The 23,695-nt window shown below is 54.6% G+C and overlaps 3 protein-coding genes across 5 annotated transcripts in view; 1 reads left to right on the top strand and 2 right to left on the bottom strand.

The window, feature by feature from the left end:
• Window positions 1-7,239, bottom strand: part of CEND1 (cell cycle exit and neuronal differentiation 1) — a 19,755-nt gene extending 12,516 nt beyond the window's left edge. Inside the window, exon 1 of one of the 3 annotated variants that reach the window (XM_075095217.1) lies at window positions 7,153-7,239. The gene's annotated coding sequence lies outside the window, so the exon portion shown is untranslated. The other 2 variants (XM_075095218.1, XM_075095216.1) reach the window with 2 other exon arrangements.
• Window positions 1-23,695, bottom strand: part of GATD1 (glutamine amidotransferase class 1 domain containing 1) — a 110,251-nt gene that overhangs the window by 46,695 nt on the left and 39,861 nt on the right. The gene's annotated exons all lie outside the window — the stretch shown is intronic.
• On the top strand, window positions 6,525-23,695 carry LOC142058029 (NACHT, LRR and PYD domains-containing protein 3-like). Its single transcript, XM_075095087.1, has 8 exons — window positions 6,525-6,738; window positions 16,297-16,592; window positions 19,133-20,834; window positions 21,367-21,495; window positions 22,028-22,198; window positions 22,446-22,619; window positions 22,721-22,891; window positions 23,055-23,695. Exons 2-8 carry the CDS (start codon window positions 16,310-16,312, stop codon window positions 23,284-23,286), a joined length of 2,862 nt encoding a protein of 953 aa, XP_074951188.1. The 5' UTR covers window positions 6,525-6,738; window positions 16,297-16,309; the 3' UTR covers window positions 23,287-23,695.

The raw sequence follows: 23,695 nt of genomic DNA, 5'->3' as shown, positions 1-23,695 counted from the left end.
ACACTTCTGAGTTATTTTAGGATAGAAATTAGAATCAGCTTGCTGACTCACAGCCAGGCTAGCCCTACTTTTCCCCCAATGAGATTCACCTTAATGAACTCACTGGCTCACATGTAGCACCTCCACTGTCCTTTGAGCACATCTGTCCATCAGAGAGTTTGTATCAGTCACCAGGGCATCCCACCACATCTGGAAACCCAAGGAGAACCATCAGCCATGTCTTCTCGTTTATGTAGCTCTGCTTCATGTTGTTATCCGTTCAGAGCTGTTCAGTAGCTTGAATAGCCTGGCCAGCCATGACGACCACTGTTGGCCATCACCCACGGGATGGGCAGAGGGCTGGGGAAGGAGCTGCCTCCACCATGCCAGAGAAAGAGTTCAAGGTGGAAAGCTTGTGTCCCTGCCCTCCTTTCATTTAGCCACAGAGCCCAATATCACCAATTCTTTCTCCTGAGATGTGGTCTTCCATTTTTCCAGCTACTGCTGCAGCCCCGCCCCTGCTTGAGGCTGAACTCCTCGAGGGCCCAGCCAAACTCAGAGCCAACATTTTAGACTAGGTTTAGACTGCAGATTACCCCTATGTCTTATGGAAATACCTTGCCAGAGACATCCTAGGATCCCATTCACCTCTTCCACTGAGGCAGCTCATCCTTAGCCTGCAACCAAGCCAGGACAGGGAAGGAATAAACAGTGACTGATTTGTGGGAGGCTGAGCTTCTGCAGCAGCTGTGCTCAGTGGGAAACAAGGAGGCCTTGTTTTCCACCTTACTCATGAACGTGTGCACACAACAAATCGACCTTTGCCCTCCATAAAGAAGTAACAGTCTGCACCAAGAGTGGCTGAGCTCTTTCTCTGGCACGGTGGAGGCAGCTCCTTCCCAAGCCCTCTGCCCATCCCACGGGCGACAGCCGACGGTGGTCGTTACGGCTGGTCATGCTGGATCAGCAAGTCCACAGAGGGCTTCCCCTTAGTGAAAAAGAGATCAATGATAGGCAAGGCCTGATTTCCACCCCCCCCAAAGTGGGGAGCTGCTGATGGCTGCAAGAGGGTCAGTGCTTGGCCTTTCTACCTCTTGTCTAACCTCTAAGTAACGCAGCGTGGAAGACCAGACACCAACACCGTCCTTTGGAAAGTGTCCTCAGGGGTCTGTGCCCGTTTCATCTGCTATATAGGGGGGTGATCCATCAGGGCTGGAAGGATTTTTGTTCCATCCCAGCCTCCTTCTGCACCTGAGCATCATGTTTTGTTTCCCAGTGCTGCAACTCCCCATTTCCAATGGGGGCAAACAGCACCTCTCCCCTCTCTGAGCTGCAGGGGGAATAAACACATTAAAGGCAGTGAGATGCCAGGCAAGCACCTAAGATAAGTGACAGCAGAGTAGTGTGACTAAGCCTTTTTCCTCATCTCCAAGAAGTGCTGTGAAGACAGAAGAGGTAATGCAGTCCCTCTAAATATTACCATAAATATTAAAACAGTTTTACGTAAGGCGCTTGTGTTCATTCAGCCGCTGTGGGCAGCTCCCAAGGAGGATTTGAGCTCCCTTACAGTCTCTTTTGGCCCCCTGCTCCTGACGCGATGCACAGGAAATGTCATAAAACACAACGCAAGCACAACCATAGCGGGAGTCGCTTGTCATAGATGCTTTTAAACAGCCTCAGTGCCCCAGGAGCGGGCTGTGCAGGGAGGCAGCTATGTTCGCCAGCCCTCCCAAGCCAAGCCTTGGAGGCAGCAGCACCAAGTTACAGCAAACACAGTTGACCGACTTCACTCTGATAACATATTTATGAAACCTTTTCCCAGTCTGTTGTTTGCTACTCTCCACATCCCTCCACCCAGCCCTGGATTAAACATTTGCCTCTCAAACAAGCCCTTTGAATGTTGACGTGGAGAACGTCAGATGCTGGAAGTATTTTAACAGGCAGCAGCTTCAAATCGCTGCCACAGGGGGAGATTTGCCAGCAAAGCCTCTGCTCCACGGCTGCGTCAGTCCTGCGGCTGCACCGAGACCCAGCGCGCTCATCACCTGTCCGGCTGGTGCTGGCAGTGACCAAAACCGCCACCATCACCCCACACAGCCCCCAGAGCGTGGCCACCCTTGCAGGACCCTACCCCTCGGCTCCCCGTGCCACCGAGACACATCGCCTCTCTCCTAGCCGAGGTGATGCATCAGCGTTCAGAGGTTGGGTTCTAGCTGGCACCAGGGCGAGATGTGGGAACGGGACACGCTCCCCTAGCCCAGCAAAACCGGCTTTGCTTTACGTCTGCAAAGGGAACGGCTGTGGGACGCAGACCCTGGGCACCCCAGCGGGCCCAGCAACTGCATGGAGATGAGGCAAAGTCCTGGCTTGCAACACAGGTGCCAGTGGCCTCTCCAGAGTCTGCCCGGCCACGCTCCCCACGGGTGACACGGCATTTCAGAGCCTGCAGCCAGCCCCGGTACACTCCCTACCAGCATGAGCCCAGGAAAAGGCTAAACAGCCTTTTTTTACACCATGATTTTCTGCAGGAGACGTCCGAGCCAAGTGTCACATCTGCAAGCCACACTTGTCCATCCCAGTGACATCTTCGGGGTCAGGACGCGGCAGACATTTTATTCTCAGAGGTGGAGGTGACATTGCAGCAACACCACACTCCTGCCAGGGCCTTTACTTTTGTTCTTTATTTTTTTTAAACCCAAAACAGCTCTAACCTACACTGATCAGGCGCTCTGCCTGTACACAGCAAAAACATCCTCCACATTTTTCTTCTCTCATATTCTCTCACCCTACGTGAAAATAAAACAAGAACCATGAGAAATGGTAAACCCGACTGACCCTGCCCTTAACCCTGCAGCATCAAGGGAGGGAGAGCTTGCTACTGTTCCACCCTGCCCTTCAGCAGGCCCACAGCAAGCTCCCATTGCAAGTTTCCTGCTGCACCATCTGCAAAAGCCCCTTCCAGGGCACATTGCAGGCACAAACCCAGCCATTTCTCCACAGCAACACAGGCTGAAAAGCACTTGCAGTCCACTTCAGCTTCCTGCCCACAACTCTATTAAAAAATATATAGGCTGCTGCTGCAAAAAAAAGCCCCGACCAAGCCCGCTCCTTCCCTCCTCCATCAGACTGTTCACCATGCACAGTCCCAAAGGGGCAGCTCATCTCCCCAGCTCAGCGCTGCCTGGCACAGACACAAGTCGAACGCAAACCCGTTTCTCACGCCTCGGCTCACGGCTGTCCCAAAACATGGCAGAAATCAGGAAAGCATTACCAAAACAGCCTTGGGAAGTAGAAGATTCTGTCTCAAGCTCTCCAGTGGTGCCAATCACATGCTCCGACTGACATCTGTAGGGGTCGGCACGGAGTTACACCCGGCACGGACCTGATCTGCTGTCGATAAGAGAAGTCACACCTGGCAGGGCCGTACAGCCTGCCTGGTCACCCACTCAGGTGCCACCGGCCCTTGATGCAGCTGGACCAGCTGTGCTGCCTCTAGAATTAGAGAGAATCTGCAAATTGCTGAGATTAGGTTGGAAATACGCTTTTGCTGCAGAGCCTGGCTTCCCAGGGTTGTAACACAGCACACAGGCCCCCGATGGGGGGCTGCCATAACTAAAACAATTGCAGAGCACCTCACTTTGCTGTGCTGTCCTAGCTTTAATCCTGGGTTTGAGCCCCCCCCAGACACAGAATCAAATACTAGTTTTTTACTTTATCGTTCCATTTTTTTGTAGTGGAACACGATTATAGCTTTCACCCTTCAAAAATCATGATGCATTAGATTTAAGCTCTCCCTGACAGGACTGAGCATCGCTCATCCCAAGACAGAAATTCAGGGGAACAAAGGAAAATGACTTTTTTCCATGGCAGCTATTTGGCAGGACACTGGATCAAAACACTGGACTAGTTTCAACCCCAGTGATTCAGGAGACGCAGTGGTAGGTGCACAGCCAGCAACATGAACCACAGAGCCTTAGCCCACAGGCATGATGTCTTACAGGTGGGCACAGGCACACATCTGGGTGCATCCTGTGTCCCAGACTGCTGTGCCACCCCTGCATCCCCCCTCCCCTCCCCGAGCACCTCCTCACATCTTGGCTTTTGCCACACTGAGCATTTTGCAAACACACTCATTTTGTTTCCTTATAATGCTTTTCCAGCCATCCAGAGCCAGCAATTCAGTGCCAGCAGCTCTGTGGCACTGGAGAAGAGGTGCTGCACCTAAAGGTGGCACATCCCTTCCTGGGGACAGGCTGGTACCACCTGTAAGATCAGAAGGGAGGCCACCAGAGCCCAAAGACCCCAGCAGAAGCTGGCCCAGCAGCCTCTGGTTGCAGCCCTGCTACTGGAAAGCTAATTATCACCCTTCCAAGCACAGCCTCATAGCTTGGGATCACTGGCACCCCCTCCTCCATCACCGGGAGGTCTGCACCACTTTTGGCTCTGCTCTGCGAGAATGGCTGAGAGCTGCTTGCTCCAGGCGGGAGGTTACTGCAGCCCCCAACACGCTCAGGTATCCCCAGGGAGTAGATAAGCGATTCCCCACAACCCCCACCCTAACACCCAGGCTGGGGCCATGGGCAGGTCTCAGCGCTCTGCTCAGCGCTGCGGCGGTGATGCTGTCTCAGGAATAACATTGTGGCAGGGTCAGAAAGTGTTTCGCGCCTCCTTTCCGCCTCCTGGGGAAGGGTGAACCCCTCATTCCTTTCCACCGCAAAGCCCCGCTCTTTACACCGAGCCTGCCAGCACTTGGGAAGCTGCCTTTGGCAAGAGGGCAGACGCTTCTAATTGAGGGCACTGCTCCCCCAGACAGCCAGCAACTGGTACCCAGGTGCAGAAGGCTGATATCCTTTAACAGATCTATGCCTTTAAAGGCTCTTCCTAACAGTCAGTGGGTCCTGTACCTCTCAAATTCAGTATCTACAGGCAAAAAAAGATTAGGGTTATCTCTGGCACCATAAAACAGCCCCAACCACTGCAGTAAGCAGCAGCAAATTTAACAGCCCTCTTCAGCGTACGGGCATCCTAAACCCACCCCTTCTGACCGATAAGGGATTGCACCAGGCTTTCGTGTAATCATCCCGCTTTGTGGCTCAGCTGTGGCCAGCAAAAAGATTATGGAGGCAATTCTGCATGTGCAGAGCCAGGTCCTGAATCCGACAGCCCACAGATCTGCAGGCGTCAGCCTGAAAACTGTTGCTTTGCAGCTGAAACGTAAGAAGGCACTGCAGGCAGACGAGGAGCCGATTCAGCACGAGGCAGTGACCTTCCAGGGAAGCTCCTCGCATGCTCTGGGATAAAGCCCATCACTTAGCATGTGCGGCAAAACCAGTCTGCTCTCCCTCCCTGCAGAAAGCTGGGAAAGATCTGGGGAGGGATGGCCAAAGCTCCTCCAGCACAGAAATGCTTGTTCAGAGAGATCCATCCCTCCCCTCTGCCCCGTCTGCCTGCCCCCACGCCTGACCGAGGATGGGGAGAGTGTGCCAAGGCGCTCGCCGGTCCCCGGTCCTGGCAGCCTGCCGATCAGGGTATGGATGCAGAGGAATGAATAACCGCATTTAGGGGAATTCTGGATTTTCTTACCCCACCCTGCCACAATGTCACAGGGTTAGAGGCTGGTGTTGGGCACCGTGGCTGAGAAAGGAAAGATGGAAAAATGCTGAAGGTCAAACCTGTGAAGGTCAGACTTTTGGAGGTCAGTCCAGAGATGGAGCAGGGAGCTCAATCCAGCATAGTCCATCCTCCCTCTCCTGACAGCATCCTGCCCAAGCCCCACCCAGGAAAGCAGGGCTGCAACGGGAAGGGCTTCCTTCTATTGCCCCAATGCCAAAGTTTTGCCAGGCTGACCTCGATTCAAGAATAAAAATCCTCTTCCTTCCCACCCCCAACCCCATCAGAAGCTACCAGATGGTCACAGAGAACTAAGCAGGAGTAGGGACCAAATCAACAGGTCTCTGCAAACATACAGGGCACAGATGCACGTAGATGCGCAGAGGGGCAGGGACAGCAGGCTGAGAAGCCCAAGACATCCCCCCATGCATTTCATCCCTGGAAGCACAACCTTGAGAAAGTAGCCCCAGTCTGGTGTCCTCCTCCTCCCTTCCACTCATTTGGTGCCATCTTCTCCCCGTAGCTTAAAATAGGCACTCTTGCCTCTCTCACCTCTCTCCATTTTGGTCTTTTTTTGGGCAGGTTTCCCTTTGGAAGCTCCTTTCCAGCACAAGCCAGGGGTCATATCAAAGGATATCAAAGCTGCCCTGCCTAACAGAACGATCCCCAGCTCCTTTCCTTGGGAAAGGTGAAGACTAATAGCCAGGGCTGCCGGCTGTTCCTAGCCATGCTTGCCTCCTGCCTCAGGATTGACAGCAATTAAATAGAGACATTAAACCCATCCAGGCAGAGCAAAAGGCAAACAAATACCACCGCCCACGCAGATGGGAGAAGAAACGCAGCTGGAAACCTGATCAAAACCTTTCAGGGAAGCGTGTGGGCTTCCCTGCCAAGGCTGGAAGGTTTTAGCTGGGGACGCTGCTTCCCCTCCTCCCTCCCAGCAGCCCCGTTTCCGGCACATGGCCGGTTCCACTTCTCTGTGCTCAGAGCCGTTCTGCCTCCAGAGCACTTCTGCAGCACCAAACCCCAGCCTCCATCCCAGGGCTGCCGCCTCCTGCTCGCTGAAGCCCGCTGGCAGCTCACAGCAGCCAGCCCAGCTCGGATCAGCGACCGCAGCACATCCTGCAAAGGCAGCGGAGGAGATCGCAGGTACGGGGAGGCAGAAGGCAGGCTCCCGCGCACTTGCATTTGCAGAAGCGCTTTCTCCGGCTGCCTGACCTTCAGGGAGCAGAGTAGCAGAGCTGGGGTAGGAAGGGACGTGCTCAGGGCCGGCCATCCTCACTGCGCTCATTGCTTTGGGTTAAAACCAGAGCCCTGTTGACTGTTAGCAGGGAGGGCTGGCGCAGGTACGCGCTCCCGAGCCAGCCGGCGTGGCAGCCTCCGGCCCAGGCAGCTGCGAGGAGCCAGGCACTCACCTTGACCAGGTAGTTCTGCGTCTCTATTTCGCTATGTCACCCTGAGTAGGAATGCTGCACGTCTCTGCCGATTGCTAGGGACCCCCGGCAGCTCTGCCCCCTCGCCCCCCGGGTGCCGGCGTGTGCTGAGGGAAGCAGCAGCCCTTACCTCCTGTCCTCTGGCCGGCCGCACAAGGCACACCTTGGGAGCTGGCTCTTGCGCAGAGAGGGAGGGAGGGAGGAAAGCAGAGCAGGGCGGGGGGTGGGGGGGGACACAACGGCTTGGGAATTTCCCACAATGCACCTCTGCAGACTGCATGAAGATGGAGAGCAGAGGAGGGAGGGGGAGACAGCGCTCCAATCCGGAGGGAAGGGCTGGGACTTTGAGGGGGGGGAACAAGATGCAAAGGGGAGACTGGCAGGGCCGTTAAGGCAGGCCAGCTACATCTCCACATCCCCTGTTATTTGGGGCTGAGCCGTGGTTTGCTGGCTCGGCAATTCAGGGCTGACCCTGCAGTACTGAGCCCCTCCGCCTTCTTTGCGCGCTTGCTCCTCCAAAGCCTGCCTGGGTCTGCAGAGATTACAGCGAATATAGCCACACGGGGGGGAACATACTGGGGAAAATGAGAAGGGGCCAGCCTGATAAAGAGGGATGCTTATGTGTAGACAAGAGGAAAAAAAGGGAGTATGTGGCTCTCCCCACCAGGATAAGGGATTTCCAAGTGTGACAGTCCCCCAGCAGTGAGTTAAGGAGTGGCAGTTTGTCTTGTTAAGAACCTCTGCACAGTGGAGGGAGGAAGCTAAAAAGCTACTCCTTGGAGTAGTTTCGTGCCAGCTCTATTTTTCCCTTCTCCCAAACCCCTCCTTGTGACAGCAGGCCAGGGTCTCACTCCCCTTACAAAAGTCCTGCAAGGTCTGTGAGGGATTGCGGGCAGCCCAAGCCCAGCTCGGAGCCGGGCAAGCAGCCCAGGTCCCACTGTCAGACACCCCGCCGGGCTGTGCCAGGCACACAGCCTCCTCCTTAGCACTTTGCAGCACATTGATTAAAAGCAGACAACCCTCCCTGTCACTGACTCACCTCCTCCAGCAAGGCACTGGTCTCAAATTCACACCACTCAGGTTAAATCTTGCTTGTGCCCCAAACTGCAGCCAGGTCCTGGGACTGTCTAGAGCTCTTTTAACCCCATTTTCTCAGGAAATAAGAGCTATATGATGCTTGCCCATCTTCCTCCTCCGTACAGTTACTTGGGACTCACTGACCAGCTCCATGCAATTTTGTGGACAGTGTAGACATCTAAAGGAGATTATACTCAGAAATCCCTAAGAAAACAACTTGATCAGCTCAGCCACTTGCAGAGTAACTCACTTTACTTCTGTGGCCACTGTGTTTTCCTCCCTCCCATAAACAGTAGCCAAGCAACAGCTCAGCCACAAACATACTCGGTGCAGTAGGGCAGAAAGTTCAGAAAAAAATATCAGCATTTTCTTCTTTGACCCTTTCTGGCTCTGCTAAACTGTGCACAAGAGCCAAGCCAGTGTGTCTCACCTATGCCAACATGCCTAAAAATACTCAGGCTGCTTAAAATCCACTGTAAAGAAAAATTCTGCCCATGTTTGAAGGAAACTGCAGAAAACACAGGGTCTGGATGTGGGAACCCAAATCTCCCAGGAGAGGTTGTGCTTCAAGGGGCTGGTTTAGGATGCAGCTACCAACACTCCCTTGGAGCAAGGATGAGCAAGGTTATCTTGATGTAGTCCTTGGCTTCAGGAGCCTGCTTGACTCAGAGAAGCTGGCACAGAGAAGATTAGCTGTGCCTGATGCTGATGCCCCCTCTGCTGCCTGTCTGGTCCCGAACACAGCAGTGCCAGCCCTCCCCACTCTTTTAGGGTCTCATGCCAGGCACAGACTCAATTGTGACAGTTCAGTGGCCACAAACAGCTGCTTCCACTTTCTAACGCCTCCCGAGTCTGCTGATCAACAGCAGCAGAGAAGGGGTAGGTTTCTGCAAAGCTTGTGAAAACCTGTGATTTAATGCAAGACACACCCAAACCGCTGCTCTCCGGAGCTGGGCACAGGACTCCTGAAACCTTTTTGCTGCTTCTACATCAGGCAGATACATCCTCAGCCTCAGTGTCTCCCCTTGGCACCGCAGGAGCGGGGAGGGAGCCTCCTGTCAGCGGAAATTGCCAGCTCCAGCCCCCAGAGCCCGGATGAGCCAAGGCCAGGGGCTTCCGGCTGTGATTTCCCTGCATTCACGCACGCTGCCTCAGCCTTAGGAGATAAACAGCCCCACAAAACACATTCCTATGGCTCAGGCTTCCTGAATTTTATTATATGCCTCAGAATTTAAATTTTAAAAATATTTTTACCAACATAGAAAAAAAGGGAAGCAAAGGAAAGGAGCTGTAAAACCAATAACCTCACCCCCCACACACACCATTGCAGAGAGGAGGGGCAGCCAGGAAAGCAGCACCAGAGCTAGGCAGCACTCAGAAATCCCCTGGCATCAAGTACGGGAAGGGTCCCCTGCAGCAAGTGAGTCACATCACCCCTAACACAGCACGGGAAAGACCTAAGCGCCGGCTCCAGCACAGCAAGCAGCCTTTCAGCTCAAGACACAGCAAGGTGAAAACGGCTTCTTCAAGGTCAGATGGAGAGGGGAACCTTTAGAAACTGTGCTGCTGTTCTTTCCTCCTCCTTCTCGGCTCACAGCATACCCCGGGATGAGTTAGCAGGGACAAGAACAGCCCTGGCTCCTGCAGAGCCTCCCCGGAAAGGCCTGCTGGGGGGGACTTGGTGGCAGCAGCACCCTTGGGAAGGGGCATGGTGTGCCCTGCCCTTTCAGAAACAGTTGTTCCCAGGCCTATTTGATGCAATCCTATTATGTCCTACCAGCAGGAGGGCAGGCTCTGAGCTGAGAATCTGAGCTAGATGGGTACAGCTCAGCTCATGGTGCCACAGAGCCAGGCTTGCTTTGGGGCCTGTGAAACCCTGAATGCGCATTGTTTGGGTTGAGCCATCTCCCCGTTAGCTCTGCCCTGCCCCTGGCAAAGCCCACTGGCCTCAGTTCCCCATTCCCTTGCAGCAGGAGCCACGCAGCAGGGACCCCACAAGCCTTGCTGCAGTAGCTGCACCATCTACAATCAGCTGCCAAGACACTGACTTTTACCCCCTACTTAAACCCCTCAATGTGCCTTAAAACATCTTTTCCACCTTTCCCAGTATCCCTCAAAGCCAGATTTGCTAAACACATCCCCCTGAAGCATTTTCTTTTCCATCATGCCTGGTTCAAAGGCCAGCCCCACACAAGCTGCAGGCAGTCAACAGCGCCAGCTGCAAAATCCCCATGTGCCTCAACCCCAGCTCCCCAGTCCCCATCTCTTCCACAGGATAGCTTTTACCCCCTCCTAACCAAAACACAGGTACCCTGTTCACAAACTGGAGAATGAAAAGCAGGAGAGCAGGTCACAGGCTTAGACTCATTTCACCCCCAGGCATCAGAAAGCCCCAAGGGAGGCATTCCTAGAGCCCCAGTTGCAACCCACCCATGGCTAGAGAATGAGGAAAAGGTTACACACCAGCAAAAACCTGGGGCTATTTGGGCAGCAGCCATTTCTCCTTACCTCTGCGCTTCCAGAGAAGAAGGATGAAGGGCATTTCTCATGGTGGAGTGACCTGCAGCAGTTACAGTACTGCCTAGCTTAGTACCCCACGCAGAAAGTCCTTGCAGTGAAAACACAAGCCCACCTGACCCTCAGGGGCTATTAATAGCCTCAAAGCCCTGATCAGCCTCAGCTGGAACCTCCCCAGCCACTGTTATGGGCCCCTGGGCTCTTTTTAAGCTCAGCCCTGGGCACTCAGTCTCTGTTTTAGTAGTCTATAGGGGGGTATATCTTCAGCCCCATCTCCTGCATGGGCTTCAGCTGAATCCCTCACAGGTATGCTTCAGCTCATCTCTAGCCTGTCTCTGGGATGGGCCTTGTATCCATGCTGCATGTAGCCCTTCCCTGGTCTTGACTCTAGGAAGGATCTTTGGTCCACATTGTGGTCTTATTTCTGGTCCCATCTCCTGCAGGGACCTTGTAGCTTTGTTTCTAGTCCTGCCTCTGGCTTTGTTTCCTGCCTGGGCTCCCCAGGCACAGCCCAGGTCCCCTCACCCTGCTCCAGCACTGCCCACCCAGCGCAGACCCTGCAGGGCTCACCCCCTCCAGCCCCACCGGCAGGTCCCTGCAGAGCCTGGTCCCACGGCCTCCCCCAGCAGCGCCTTTCCTGATGCTCTCCTGGCAATGCTGTCTATTTCTGGTGGTGGTAACTTCCCTTCATAGTTCACATAATAATTAGTTAGCTCTGCAATAATAGTATTTACCTATATGCATTCTAGCTCTATAGTATGTTGTAATTATCATCATTAATAAAATTTTGCAAAAATGTAAATGCAATTAACTGTATAGCAGGGTGCATTAAGAGGTACAGAACAGTATTTCTATAAGCCTCCATACTTTTAAAGTTCCCAGATACCTCCCCATAACCTGACAGCGGTGGGGTATTTTCTCCTCCCCATATAATTTCCAGTTAACCAGTATATTTGACTTTAGCATAAACAAGATTATACTTGTTGTATTTATATATATTTTACATATGCTCACCACACAATTTTTTCAGCCTTTTACTAATCAAGTACTGCTAGTGCTTAGATTTCCATCTGTTTCAATCACTTCTTTCCTCTCTTGTTTGATTTTCTCCCCTGCCTGCTTTGCAAATTCCTCCTACATTTACGTGCTTGCTTAAGGGACCGTGATGGGATTTGGTGTCTCTCTCTAGGTCTAGCTGCTTCTCTGCAGGTTGTTGTCCCGCCAGGCTGATCCTGTAAGCAAATAAACCCACCGAGGTCATTGGGTCATTATCATTTTAGAGCAATTTTGCAATGCTTTAACTGTGAGTCCCCAGCCTGGGTGGATCCAGATCTCAAGAGCTGTAACTCTCCAGGCTCCCTTGAGAGGTGTAACAGTTCTTATTCTTGGATCCCAAGTTGCTATTATTGCTTTAAGCTGTTAGACGAAGCTGAGACTGTGACAGAGCACAGGTTAGGTATTCAGTAATGAAAAATCCTATTGCAGGAATTACTGGCTGCTCTGATTAAACTGAAAGAAAATAAAGCTCCAGATGGGCAAAATCTGACAGCTGAGGCCTGGGCGCTTGCCTTGAGACAGAGCTTCTGCCCTGCAGGTAGCTGTTCCCATCTCCGTTGGTCAGCCACAACCCGCAGGTTACCTTCATGAGTCCAGCAAGGATCATAGAATCGTTAAGGTTGGAAAAGACCCTTAAGATCATCGAGTCCAACCGCTAACCTACCACTGCCAAGTCCGCCACTAAACCATATCCTCAAGCACCACGTCTACCCTTCTTTTAAATACCTTTTAAATGCTGCAGACCTTCCCGTGGCTCGAGACTGCAGCAGTTAAGCCGAGTCAGTTGATCTCCTGGCTTATTAAACTGTTTCTCAGTATTGTTTGCAGGCTTCCAATGTACTTTAACATGCATTACATATATTTTTTTCCCCACTATCTTTCTGAGCTTGTAAGAGAAATCTAATTTTCTTCATCTCTCATCATGCTTTCTATCCCCTTCTCCAGCCACACCTCTAGTATTTTATTTCTTTATTAATGTAATCCCTGTCCACAAAGAGATGCAATGGGTTCTGCCTGGAGAGTTTGTCTCTTAATAATGTCTATAATAGCCTGCACTCTATTTAGGGATGTGCTTTTTTAATAGTTTCCCCACTACTTGCTCTCCTGCTCTGTTAATAGCAACATGGAGGACTATTTTCAGCTCGCTCCTATCCGCCACTCGCATTGAAGCAGCGTACCTTTGGTTTATTACTGAGTTGTACAACAAGGACACTCGCATCCATACCCAATAACTGCAACTGGATTTGTTCTCAGCAGCACAGTCTGCACCTTGTTCAGCTAGGGCAGGAGCGAGACGGTCCAGGTAAGGTCTGTACAGCATCTTTCCTATCCATTAACACCAATACCCGCTGGCATTCAGGTAGATGATGTTCTGCTGCTGAATTTCCCTAAAACCTGGCAGGGGTATGAGTAGATTGGACTGGGAGGGTCAAAGCCTCAAAGCCCAGCCCAGGCTGTTGGGGAGTTTTGTGTCTGGACCCCGAAGCAGACAGAGTTCACGTGCTGCTGGTACCTTCCATAACTGCTTTTCTGCTCCCCCAGAACAAGCGAATGGGGAAATTCCCGTTGCTTTCCCAGTACTGGTCATTTTAGTGCATAGGGTCTTAGAGCAGCTTCTTTCCACCTGAGTTAGGGCATCGTCATGTCCTGAGCTCTGCTTCCACTCCGGAGTCTTGATCAGTGATTTCCACAATGGTCTTGCAGATACCAGCGAAGTAATGGATGTGCTGCTGTCAGAAATTAAAGCCTCCTAATGGTGTTCTCAGCTGGGCTTGATAAGAAGCCTTTATTTCACACAAAGTTTTAACCACTCTCATACCTATTGGTCTTCCTGGTTTGCCAGTTGTAATTCCCTGTAGTTAACTCCACCTGCACTAATGGTGCTTAGGCCATTAGTGGACCAAATTAATAGACCAAATCCTATTTGGGCTACTGATTTTAAAACTTGGATACCTCTCACCAATTTAATAGCTCCGGTCGCTGGAATATCACCCACGTAAAATGTTTTTTCTTCATCCTCTGGAGACAATGGTTTGAAGAAGTTTCTGACACAAACCTGCAGGTGTGTTGTGAAGCCCCAGCTGTTCCTGCACAAGGGTTTATTCCCTCTCTCCAAATGCAAATCTGAGAATTGTTCTCATGGGGAATGCACTTCTTTGGCAATACTCCACCGACATTGGCCAGGGTTTTCCATCAGCCTTTCTAACGGGCCGCACTGGAAAATTATATGGGTTTGTAATTTCTCAAGAAATGCTTTGTTTAAAATAATCCTTAATGATTTCCCTCAGAACATCTCACCTTCTTTAGGGTTTGAGTATTTGTATGGGGGACCCGAAGGTCCCGCTAGCTCGGCTGGGCCAAGGGGTTTTACACAGAGTGGGGGTTTCTGCCGTCTTCCTGGAGTGGCTCTTTCTGTCATTCATCTGTGTATCTCCCCTTGCACCCTTTATAACAGCCTTTGCCTTGTTTCTGAATTATTGACACAAAAATCTAATAAGAGTCCACACTCCACCTTCTAACTGCTTTCTAAAATAAGAGGGTATTCACTGCTGCATCAAAAGCTTGTTGGTACCTTCATATCTCCTGGGAACAGCCTCAGGGTGGCCCCCAGGGTCCTGGTGTTTGGCACCCAGGCACCTGTTTGTGTGGGCAGTGCTGGGTCGAAGCCAACATCCTCACGGATGACTTTGGCCAGCTGGGAGGTGGCAGAGATGCAGGAGCACCATGGTGTCCTACTACTGCTCCTCTCAGCTGCGGTATCACTCCTTCCAGCAAATCCCATCCCAATTTGTCATATCTCCCGCTAAATCTTTTAATGCTTTCCAGCGCCCTTAACATCTTTGATCCATTTTTCCTCCCGATGTACTATCCCTGCCATCACCACTTCCCAAACATCCCCTACTCCTCTCCTTCCTCTGCTCTGGTGTCCATCCCCTCGTTGCTGCAAGACACAGGTCCTGCTTGGCCAATGTAAGATTTTTCCCTTTTCTCCTGAACCCAGGCCATAATTACTAGCACCCCTCCATTCGATCTCTACCAGCCCGGCCCAGAAAAGCTTCCCTGCCTTTGGGCAGTGAGTCCCTGTGACTCATCACCGGAGCTGCTTGTGCCTCATGAGCAAAAGGCTGGTGGGACACAATATTAGCAATTCTGCATTGGTTTGGAAAAATCATCTCCACCTTCTCCCAGTTTCTGGATCCATCTCTGCACTGCTGGTTTCTTACCTATCTGCTGGGCAGCCTGGCTTAACGCACTCAGCAGGGGCTGATCCCTCCGTGCGTGTCAGGGCAAAGGCTGGCGTAGCACAGGCGCTAAGCACTGAGCTGTTTCATTTCCATTTGATCTAAAACTTGAAGACATTTCTAGAAGTGCCATGCTCCAATCCACAACTTTTGCAGTCTTGTGGGCCCTGGGATAGCTGTTACACTGGGACAGCAATTGTTGTTCCCAACTGCTTTTTCCTTTCCCTTTCATACAAATCACCCTGATAATCCTCTTCCTCCTACAGCTCCCAGTCTAATTCTCCATTTCCTGCAGCTATTTTAAATTTCTCTGTCCTACCCTGCTTTTGCAAGCATCTAAATTTAGCTTCACGTTGCCTGTGATGGGGTTGTCTTGGAAGTCCCATTTGCTCCAGGGTGGAAGCTGCAGCAGGCAGAAATCCCTGCGGGAAACTGCAGCTTCCCTCTGATTTCCTGAATTTACAGGAAACTAATTCCAGCCGGACCTGCTCCTTGGAGAGCTGCAGGATGGTACTTGTCTCCTAAAGACACGGGAGACTGGAAATGGGGAGGAGAAGAGCAATACCAGAAATAAGGAGCCCCAAAGTGGGAGGAGGAAAAAGGCTCTGTGACTTTTCTTACCAAGGCAAGGCTAGTAAATGGCTTGGGGACCCCGAGCAAAGCACGGTTACTCTGGAAGGGTTAGAAATGCAGGGGTTTGGTGGCTTTTCAGTGAAACCCACGACCTGTTGTTAGGAGGAGGTTGAGCTGCTGGCATGGGGGAGGCGAGAGGCAGGAGAGAGGTCTTTTCTTCCCCCAAAAACAGCATCTTCCTTGTAGGCTTATTGCTGGCAGTCCTTCGGGCATTAAATTGCCCACCCATGTGGTTTTGTGGGGGCCGGCTGGCGAGCTGCCCGGCGGTGGTGGGGAAGGAGGAAGGGCGTGCCGGATGTCATGCTGCCATTGAGAAATGCTGACCACATGCAGGACGGGGATTCCAGGCAGGGTGTGGGTCCCTCCGGCAGGGCCCTGCTATCCAGCTGCCCCGGTGGTGCAGTGGGTGCATCGCGGCACGGCCAGCCATGCCAACCGATGGCGCAGGAGGGGCCATGGGGACCCGGGGATTCTGCCCTGAGGGGCTCCAGCTCCTAGGCTGGTTAGAAGCCCCCATGATGCTTTTTTTGGGTGCTTTTCTCTCTCTCCTGTGCCCCACCCCAAGGGAACATCTCCATGGTGCTGGATCCTGCAGCGCCCACAGGCATGGTGACCTTTCCACGCTGGGGTGACTGTCCCCGGCCTTTCTGACACGGGAAGAACTGGACTGTATGGGACAAACTCAGTGCCCAGCTCCAAAACCTCTTGCCGTGGTGTAGCTGAGTAGGTGATTCCTTTGGTATTTTCAGGTGACATCCTGTGATGGCAGGGGAGGAGAGTGCATTAGCCATTCTCTTACAAGCACTGCAGGGTCTCGCACCTAAAGACTTTCAGGAGTTTAAGACGAAGCTATTGGAGGTTCACATGGAAGGAGGATGGAATATTCCCAAGGATTCGTTGGCAAAGGCCACCCACCCTTGTGCGCTTGCCAGCTGCATGAGTGAGAACTACAGTGAAGACGCTGCGATGGACATAGCGATTGGGCTGTTTGAAGAGATGAAGCAGAAGGACCTCGCTGAGAAACTCTTGGATGAGAAGGTGAAAGGTAGGAAGCTGGAGTACATTTTATTTCTCTCTGTCTCTTTTTCCCTTGGGTGATCCTAGAGACAGGTAGAAGTTGGTAGGAGCAGATTTTGGTTTCCCAGGGAGCCTGGAAACATGTAGAGAGAAAATTAGAAAGACAGAAGCCCAGCTAGAACTCAATCTGGCCACTGTTGTAAGAGATAACAAAAAATGTTTTCCCGAATACATTAGCAACAAAAAAAGAGCCAAGGAGAATCTCCATCCTTTATTGGATGCAGGGGGAAACACTGCCGCCAAGGATGAGGAAAAGGCTGAGGCACTTAATGCCTTCTTTGCCTCAGTCTTTAATAGTCAGACCAGGTACCCCCAGGGTATTCAGCCCCCGGAGCTGGAAGGCAGGGATGGATTGCAGAATAAACCCCCATAATCCAGGAGGAAGGAGTTTATGACCTGCTGCTCTACCTGGACACTCACAAGTCTCTGGGGCTGATGGGATCCACCCGAGAGTGCTGAGGGAGCTGGTGGAGATTGTCTAGCCACTCTCCATCATTTATCAGCAGCCTTGGGTAACAGGGGAGGCCCCAGATGACTGGAGGCTTGCTGAGGTGACACCCATCTACAAGAAGGGCCAGAAGGAGGATCCGGGGAACTACAGGCCTGTCAGTCTGACCTTGGTACCGGGGAAGGTTATGGAGTGGTTCATCTTGAGTGAGCTCGCCAAGCATGTGCAGGACATCCAGGGGATCAGGCCCAGCCAGCATGGCTTCATGAAAGGCAGGTCCTGCCTGAGCAACCTGATCTCTTTCTATGACCAGGGACCCGCCTGGTGGATGAGGGAAAGGCTGTGGATGTGTCTACCTGGACTTTAGTAAAGCCTTTGATCCTGTCTCCCACAGCATCCACCTAGAGAAGCTGGTGGCTCCTGGCTTAGACAGGTGTACTCTTTGCTGGGTAAAAACCTGGCTGGCTGGCCGAGCCCAGAGTTGTGGTCAACGGAGCTAAATCCAGTTGGCGGTTGGTCACGAGCGGGGTTCCCCAGGGCTCAGTGTCGGGGCCAGTCTTGTTTAATATCTTTATCAATGATCTGGATGAGGGGACTGAGTGTGCCACCAGTGAGTTTGCAGATGGGTGGGAGTGTTGATCTGCTGGAGAGCAGGAAGGCTCTGCAGAGGGACCTGGACAGGCTGGATCGATGGGCTGAGGCCAATTGTGTGAGGTTTAACAAGGCCAAGGGCCGGGTCCTGCCCTTGGGTCACACCAACCCCAGGCAACGCTCCAGGCCTGGGGCAGAGGGGCTGGGAAGTGCCCGGCGGAGAAGGCCCTGGGGGTGCTGGCTGACAGCCGGCTGGGCATGAGCCAGCAGTGCCCGGGTGGCCAAGGAGGCCACCAGCCCCCGGGCTTGTGTCAGCACTGGTGTGGCCAGCAGGAGCCGGGCAGGGATGGGGCCCCTGTGCTCGGCCCTGGGGAGGCCCCACCTCGAATGCTGGGCTCAGGTTTGGGCCCCTCGGGACAAGAAGGCCCTGGAGGGGCTGGAGCGTGTCCAGAGAAGGGCAGCGGGGCTGGGGCAGGGTCTGGAGCACAAGTGTGCTGGGGGGCAGCTGGGGGGGCTGGGGGGGTTTAGCCTGGAGAAGGGAGGGCTGAGGGGAGCCCTTCTCTCTCTCTGCAGCTGCCTGAGAGGGGCTGGAGTGAGGGGGGGGTCGGTCTCTGCTCCCAAGTCACCAGTGATGGGACGAGAGGGAACGGCCTCAAGCTGCGCCAGGGGAGGTTTAGGTTGGGTGTGAGGGGAAATGTCTTCCCTGCCAGAGGGGTCAGGCCCTGGCACAGGCTGCCCAGAGAGGTGGGGGAGTCACCGTCCCTGGGGGGGTTCACAAAATGTGTAAATGTGGCACCTGGGGCCATGGTTTAGGAGGCCTGGGGGTGTTGGGTTGGCAACTGGACTTGATAATCTTCAAGATCTTGTCCAACCTTAATAATTCTATGATTCTATGATGTCCTGCTGTGATTATATTAGTGTGAGAGCTGTAGTGACCTCTCCTCTTGCTGTCCCCGCTCACTGCTGGCCTCTCCCTGCTCCCAGAGAAGAGCTGTCAGCTCCCAGCACCGCCCAGCAGGCAGCAGGGCACAGCCTTTCCTCCTGGGGTGGGGATTAAGGACATCCCTGCGGAGCTGATGTTTGGCAGCACTTTGAAGCCAGAGGCATCCCTGGGAGCCCAGGGATGGTGCCTTCAGCCCCAGCACCACAAGCAGATGGGGACGGAGGCCTCCGGGTGTCCCCAAGCACTTGCATTTGCTCCCAGGCTGGATGAGGATTGCAGGGTGATAAAAACAGGGGTTGATGGATCAGGATGATGGGGGGAGGTGGGAGAGGAGGAGGACCCCCTGAACTGACCAGAGGCCCAAAATTCTCTCAGACAATGTCCTTATTGCCTCTGCCAGACTTAGGGAAGCCCTGAGTGGTGAAACAAGTGTCCCGTTGGTGTGTCAGGAGCACGGTCGGGCTGGTTAGGGGCTCCTTGGGAGTGCGGCTGTGCTTGGGGCTGACTCTGCTTCTCATCGGCGCAGAGTACAAGCAGAAATACAGAAAGCACGTGGTCCAGGAGTTCCTCCGGTACCAAGAAGTGAACTCCTGTCTCGGGGAGAACCTGTCCATCAGCAGCCACTACACTGACCTGACCATCGTCAGGAAGGCTCGGAGCAACCTGGGACGTGAGCATGTAGCTGTGGGCACCAGCCATGGATGCGCCAACGCCAGCAACAGCCCAGCTGCCATCACCGTCACTGCGCAGACGCTGTTTAAACCTGAAGAAGATGGGCAAACGCCGCAGGTCGTGGTGCTGGTGGGGGCCCCAGGGATGGGGAAGACGATGACGGTCAGGAAGATGATGGTGGAGTGGGTGGAAGGGACCTGCTACACACAGTTTGACTACGTCTTCTGCATAGACTGCAAAGACACTGCCTTTACCAAGGAAGTGAGTGTGACAGACCTGCTTTCAAAGTGCTGCCCTCACAAGCGAATGCTGGCTGGGAAGATCCTGGGTGACCAGAAGAAGATCCTGTTCATTTTTGATGGCTTTGAGGCCCTGGGATTTTCCTTGGTTCAGCCTGAAGATGAGCTGAGCTCTGACCCCAGGGAAGCGAAGCCGCTGGAAACCACCCTGATGAGCTTGCTGAAGAAGACTGTTCTCCCCGAGTCCTCCTTGCTCATCACCACAAGGCCGACGGCTCTTCAAAGCCTGGGGCGGTGTCTGGAGGGTGAATATTATGCAGAAATACTGGGATTTTCAGCAGCCATGAGGGAGGAGTATTTCCACAGGTATTTTGAGACTGACAATAAAGCCGACATGGCCTTCAGGTTTACCAGAGGCAACAAGATCCTCTACAGCTTGTGCGTCATCCCCATCATGAGCTGGACCGTCTGCACCATCCTTGGACAAGAGCTTTACAAGCAGAAAAACCTTGTCGAGTGCTCTAAAGCCACCACGCAGATGAGCATGTTTTACCTCTCCCGGTTAATGATGTGCAGAGGCAGGAACAACCCGCAGGACCTTCAGCGCTTCCTGCGCAAGCTGTGCTCCTTGGCTGCCGATGGCATCTGGAAGCACAAGGTCTTATTTGAGGAGAAGGAAATCAAGGACCATGGCTTGGACCAGCCAGACCTTCTCCCCCTCTTCCTCAATGAGAAGATCTCAAAGAAAGGTGTAAACCATGGGAACATTTACAGCTTCACCCACCTGCACGTCCAGGAGTTTTTTGCAGCGATGTTTTACGTTCTGGAGGATGATGAGGAGCCGGCTGGCAACCTGGGGGCTCTTGTGAAGAACGTAAATATGTTATTAGAAAGCTATAGCGAGTCCAGGAAGGATTTGAACTTAACTGTGCGGTTCTTGTTTGGTCTGGTAAGCCAAAAATCAGTTGAGTATGCGGATGAAATCATCGGGTGCAGAATTTCACCACGAGCAAGGGAAGATATGCTGAGGTGGCTTCAGAGGAGGCACAGAGACATCTCCCATTCCAGCAAAGGGCTGAAGGTTTCAGAGTTGGACACTTTCCACTTTTTGTTTGAGATGAATGAGAAAAGCTTTGCGCAAAGTGCTTTGGACTGTTTCACCGACTTAGACTTGCAGGACATCAAGTTGACCCTGTACGACCAAATGGCTCTTTCCTTCTGCATCAGGCAGTGGCCTGGGCTGGGCTGCATCACCCTCCGGGGATGCTCCTTCCACCAGCAGGATCCTGGGGAGCAGCTGGCTGCATCGCTGCCTCGGTAAGTACCGCCCCTCTCTGCTCAAGCGACTCAAAGTAACAACAAATTCTCCTTCACCCCAAAGGATGGTTTTAAAGGCATTTCAGCTCCCTCCGCTCAAAGACCAGCTTCTCCTTTCCCTGGGGGTTTCATTCCTCAGCAGAGGATTTTACTTGATCTTGGGGAGAGTTGTGGGAGAATAAGGATCACGTGGGCTCCTCTGTCTGCTGCGTGAGGTGGGACCGATGGTGACGGAGCATCTTCGTTCAACTCCCCCAGCCCGAACACGCCCCTCTGTTCTCTCATGTGAAGGGCAGATCCCCGATGCTGAAATGTTAAGTGCGCCTCAAGCTTTGCTTGAGAGCAGGACAACCCCAGCAGCAACGCTCGTGATCCTTTGCATCCCCCAAGGCGCGGAGGTCCCAGCCGCGGAGACCTGCCGCGAGCTGGTGGCGAGCGCTGCTTGGGGGCAGGTTGTGTGCCGGCATCGAAGCCGGGAGCTCCCAGGTGCGGTGAGGAGTGCCCGTGCCCGCCGGGCTCTGTCCCCCTGCAGCTCCGGTGCCTCTGGAGCCAGCGCACGTCCCCGTCCCCTCGCAGAGCGGCGGCAGGAGGAGCTGCACCCCCCCATCTACCTGCTGTGCCAGGCGCTGCGGCACCCGGGCAGCCGCCTGCGGGTGCTCCGGTAAGAGACGGGCGCTGGGCGCTGAGCCGAACCCAGGGCCATGGTGCTGCTGCCAGCACCGGCTGGGTGCACCGGCCACAGCCCGGCCAGCCCAGCTGGCTCTGGGGTGCGGGTGGGGGGCAGCTGGAGGGGAGGGGAGTGGGTGGGTGCTGCCCCAGGCGGAGGGGACAGGAGCTGCACGGGGGACAAAGCCACCCCCCTGCAGCACCCCGCTGCTCCCTGGGGACCTGCAGCACCTGGCTGGGGGTGAGGTCGGGGCCCAGGAGCTGTGGGTGGGTGTGGTCCCTCCATACTAATTGGCCCAGCGATGGGTAGGTGTGGTTCCTCCATGCTGATTGGCCTCCTAAGGGGGAGGTGGGCATGGTTCCTCCATGCTGATTGGCTCTGAAGTGCACGTGTGTGGCCCCTCCATGCTGATTGGCTGTCCTAAGGGTGGGTGTGGTTCCTCCATGCCAATTGGCCGAGTGGTGGGGGGCGGGGCAGACAGGGCAGGTGTGATGAGCCCGTCTGTTCTCTGCGGCTCTTCCTGCAGGCTGCAGTGGTGTGGGCTGTCTGAGAGCTGCTGCGCAGAGCTGGCGGCGCTGCTGGCTGAACACCGCAGCCTGGCGCGGCTGGAGCTGGGCGACAGCATGCTGGGCGACGGCGGCGTGCGCCTGCTCTGCGAGGGGCTGCAGCGTCCCAGCTGCCGCCTGCGCGTCCTGCGGTGAGTGGCCCCAGCCCCCCCTGGCACCCCACGGGCATCTCCCAGGCGGCCAAACCCATGGGGCAGAACAGAGGCCTGGGGAGGTACCCCAAAAAAGTCCCTCTGGGGGGCATCGTCCCTCTGTCCTGCTCTCCCACGGGGATGAGCTTGAAGGCAGTGGCTCTGGGGTGGGGACCGTGCCTGTGGTGGGTGGAATTGGGGGGCCCTCGGGCTGGCTCTGAGGGTTTTTCCCACGGGTCCCCGGCAGGCTGTGGTACTCCCGCCTCACCAGTGCCTGCTGCGAGGACCTGGCCGCCGTGCTGGGCACCAGCGCGTGCCTGGAGGAGCTGGATCTGTCCTTCAGCGAGGGGCTGCGTGACGCCGGTGTGCAGCTGCTGTGCGAGGGGCTCCAGCACCGTGCCTGCCGGCTGCAGACGCTGCGGTAAGGGGCCCCGGGGCTGGCGTTCCCTCCTTCCCTCCCGGCGCAGCTCACCGGCCGCCGGTCAGACCCTGCCTGCACCCCTCTTTGCCTTGGTCGCGCAGGCTGGGGAGCTGCCGGCTGACGGGTGCCTGCTGCCGAGCCCTGGCTGCCCAGGTGGTGGAGAGCCCCCTGCTCACCTGCCTGGACCTGAGCGACAACGAGCTGGGAGCTGATGGTGTCCTGCAGCTCTGCCAGCAGCTGCGGCATCCCACCTGCCCGCTGAAGGCCTTGGGGTAAGGTGCCTGGCAGGTCCCCCTTCCGTCCCCGGCGCGCCCATGCCACCCGGCACCCTGGGGTTGGATGCTGGGGACAGGGAAGGGGGCGTCAGCGTCCCACCGCCCAGGAGAGCAGAGGGTGCATTTAAGAGCTCTTCCGATTTGCTTCCTCTCTTTCAAGACTGAGCACGTCCGAGTTGAATGAGGAAGCGCTGCAGGAACTGGCCGCCCTGCGGGCACTGAAGCCGCACGTGAAGATCGGGTACCTCCTTGAGCAGGACACGCCGGAGTCAGGGGCCATGGCCCGGCTGCCCTTCCACCGCGGGGTCCTGCCGGGTGTGGGGGGACCAGGGGACAGGAAGGAGCTCCCCTCCTTTACGAGAGGTCCTTGCCAGAAGCGGAGGCATTTCTAGCCCAGGGCTCGGTGCTGCTGAAGGCGGGAGGAAGCCTCCCTGGCTCTGGCTGTGCCCCATGCGTGGGGGAAGAGGGGAGGAGGTCCTGCCTGCATGTGCTGGGGGTCGGGGCAGAGCCGGGCCGGCCCTTCCCGCTCCCAGTGCCCCACGCGTGTCGCCGGGAACAGTTGTGTGGCTGTTGGCCGGTGGCAAATGAAGGCCCTGGGGCCAGTGCCAGGAATCCCCCTGTGCCCTTCCCCGTGCTCCCCCCGTCCCCGCCGTGGCCACCAAATGTGTCTGTGGGTGAGGGTCCCGCCCCGCGGGGTGGCTCATGTACCCGGGAGTGAGGTGCCAGCCCTGCAAGTGAGCCTGCAGCCAGTTTTGGGTTTTATAGAAAAACACAGAAATTCAGAGTGAAATAAAAAAAGAA

This window comes from Phalacrocorax aristotelis, chromosome 5 (genome assembly GCF_949628215.1).
Source record: "Phalacrocorax aristotelis chromosome 5, bGulAri2.1, whole genome shotgun sequence".
Taxonomy (NCBI): Eukaryota; Metazoa; Chordata; class Aves; order Suliformes; family Phalacrocoracidae; genus Phalacrocorax; species Phalacrocorax aristotelis.
The sequence above is the reverse complement of the archived record's forward strand: the minus strand, read 5'-3'. Positions and strand labels throughout refer to the sequence as shown.

Bases quoted from the DNA above. Each gene is read 5' to 3' on its own strand.
- LOC142058029 (XM_075095087.1), top strand. From the start codon at position 16,310: ATGGCAGGGGAGGAGAGTGCATTAGCCATTCTCTTACAAGCACTGCAG. The intron at 20,835-21,366 runs GTAAGTACCGCC...GTCCCCCTGCAG, and splicing joins CTGGCTGCATCGCTGCCTCG to CTCCGGTGCCTCTGGAGCCA. The intron at 22,620-22,720 runs GTAAGGGGCCCC...TTGGTCGCGCAG, and splicing joins TGCCGGCTGCAGACGCTGCG to GCTGGGGAGCTGCCGGCTGA.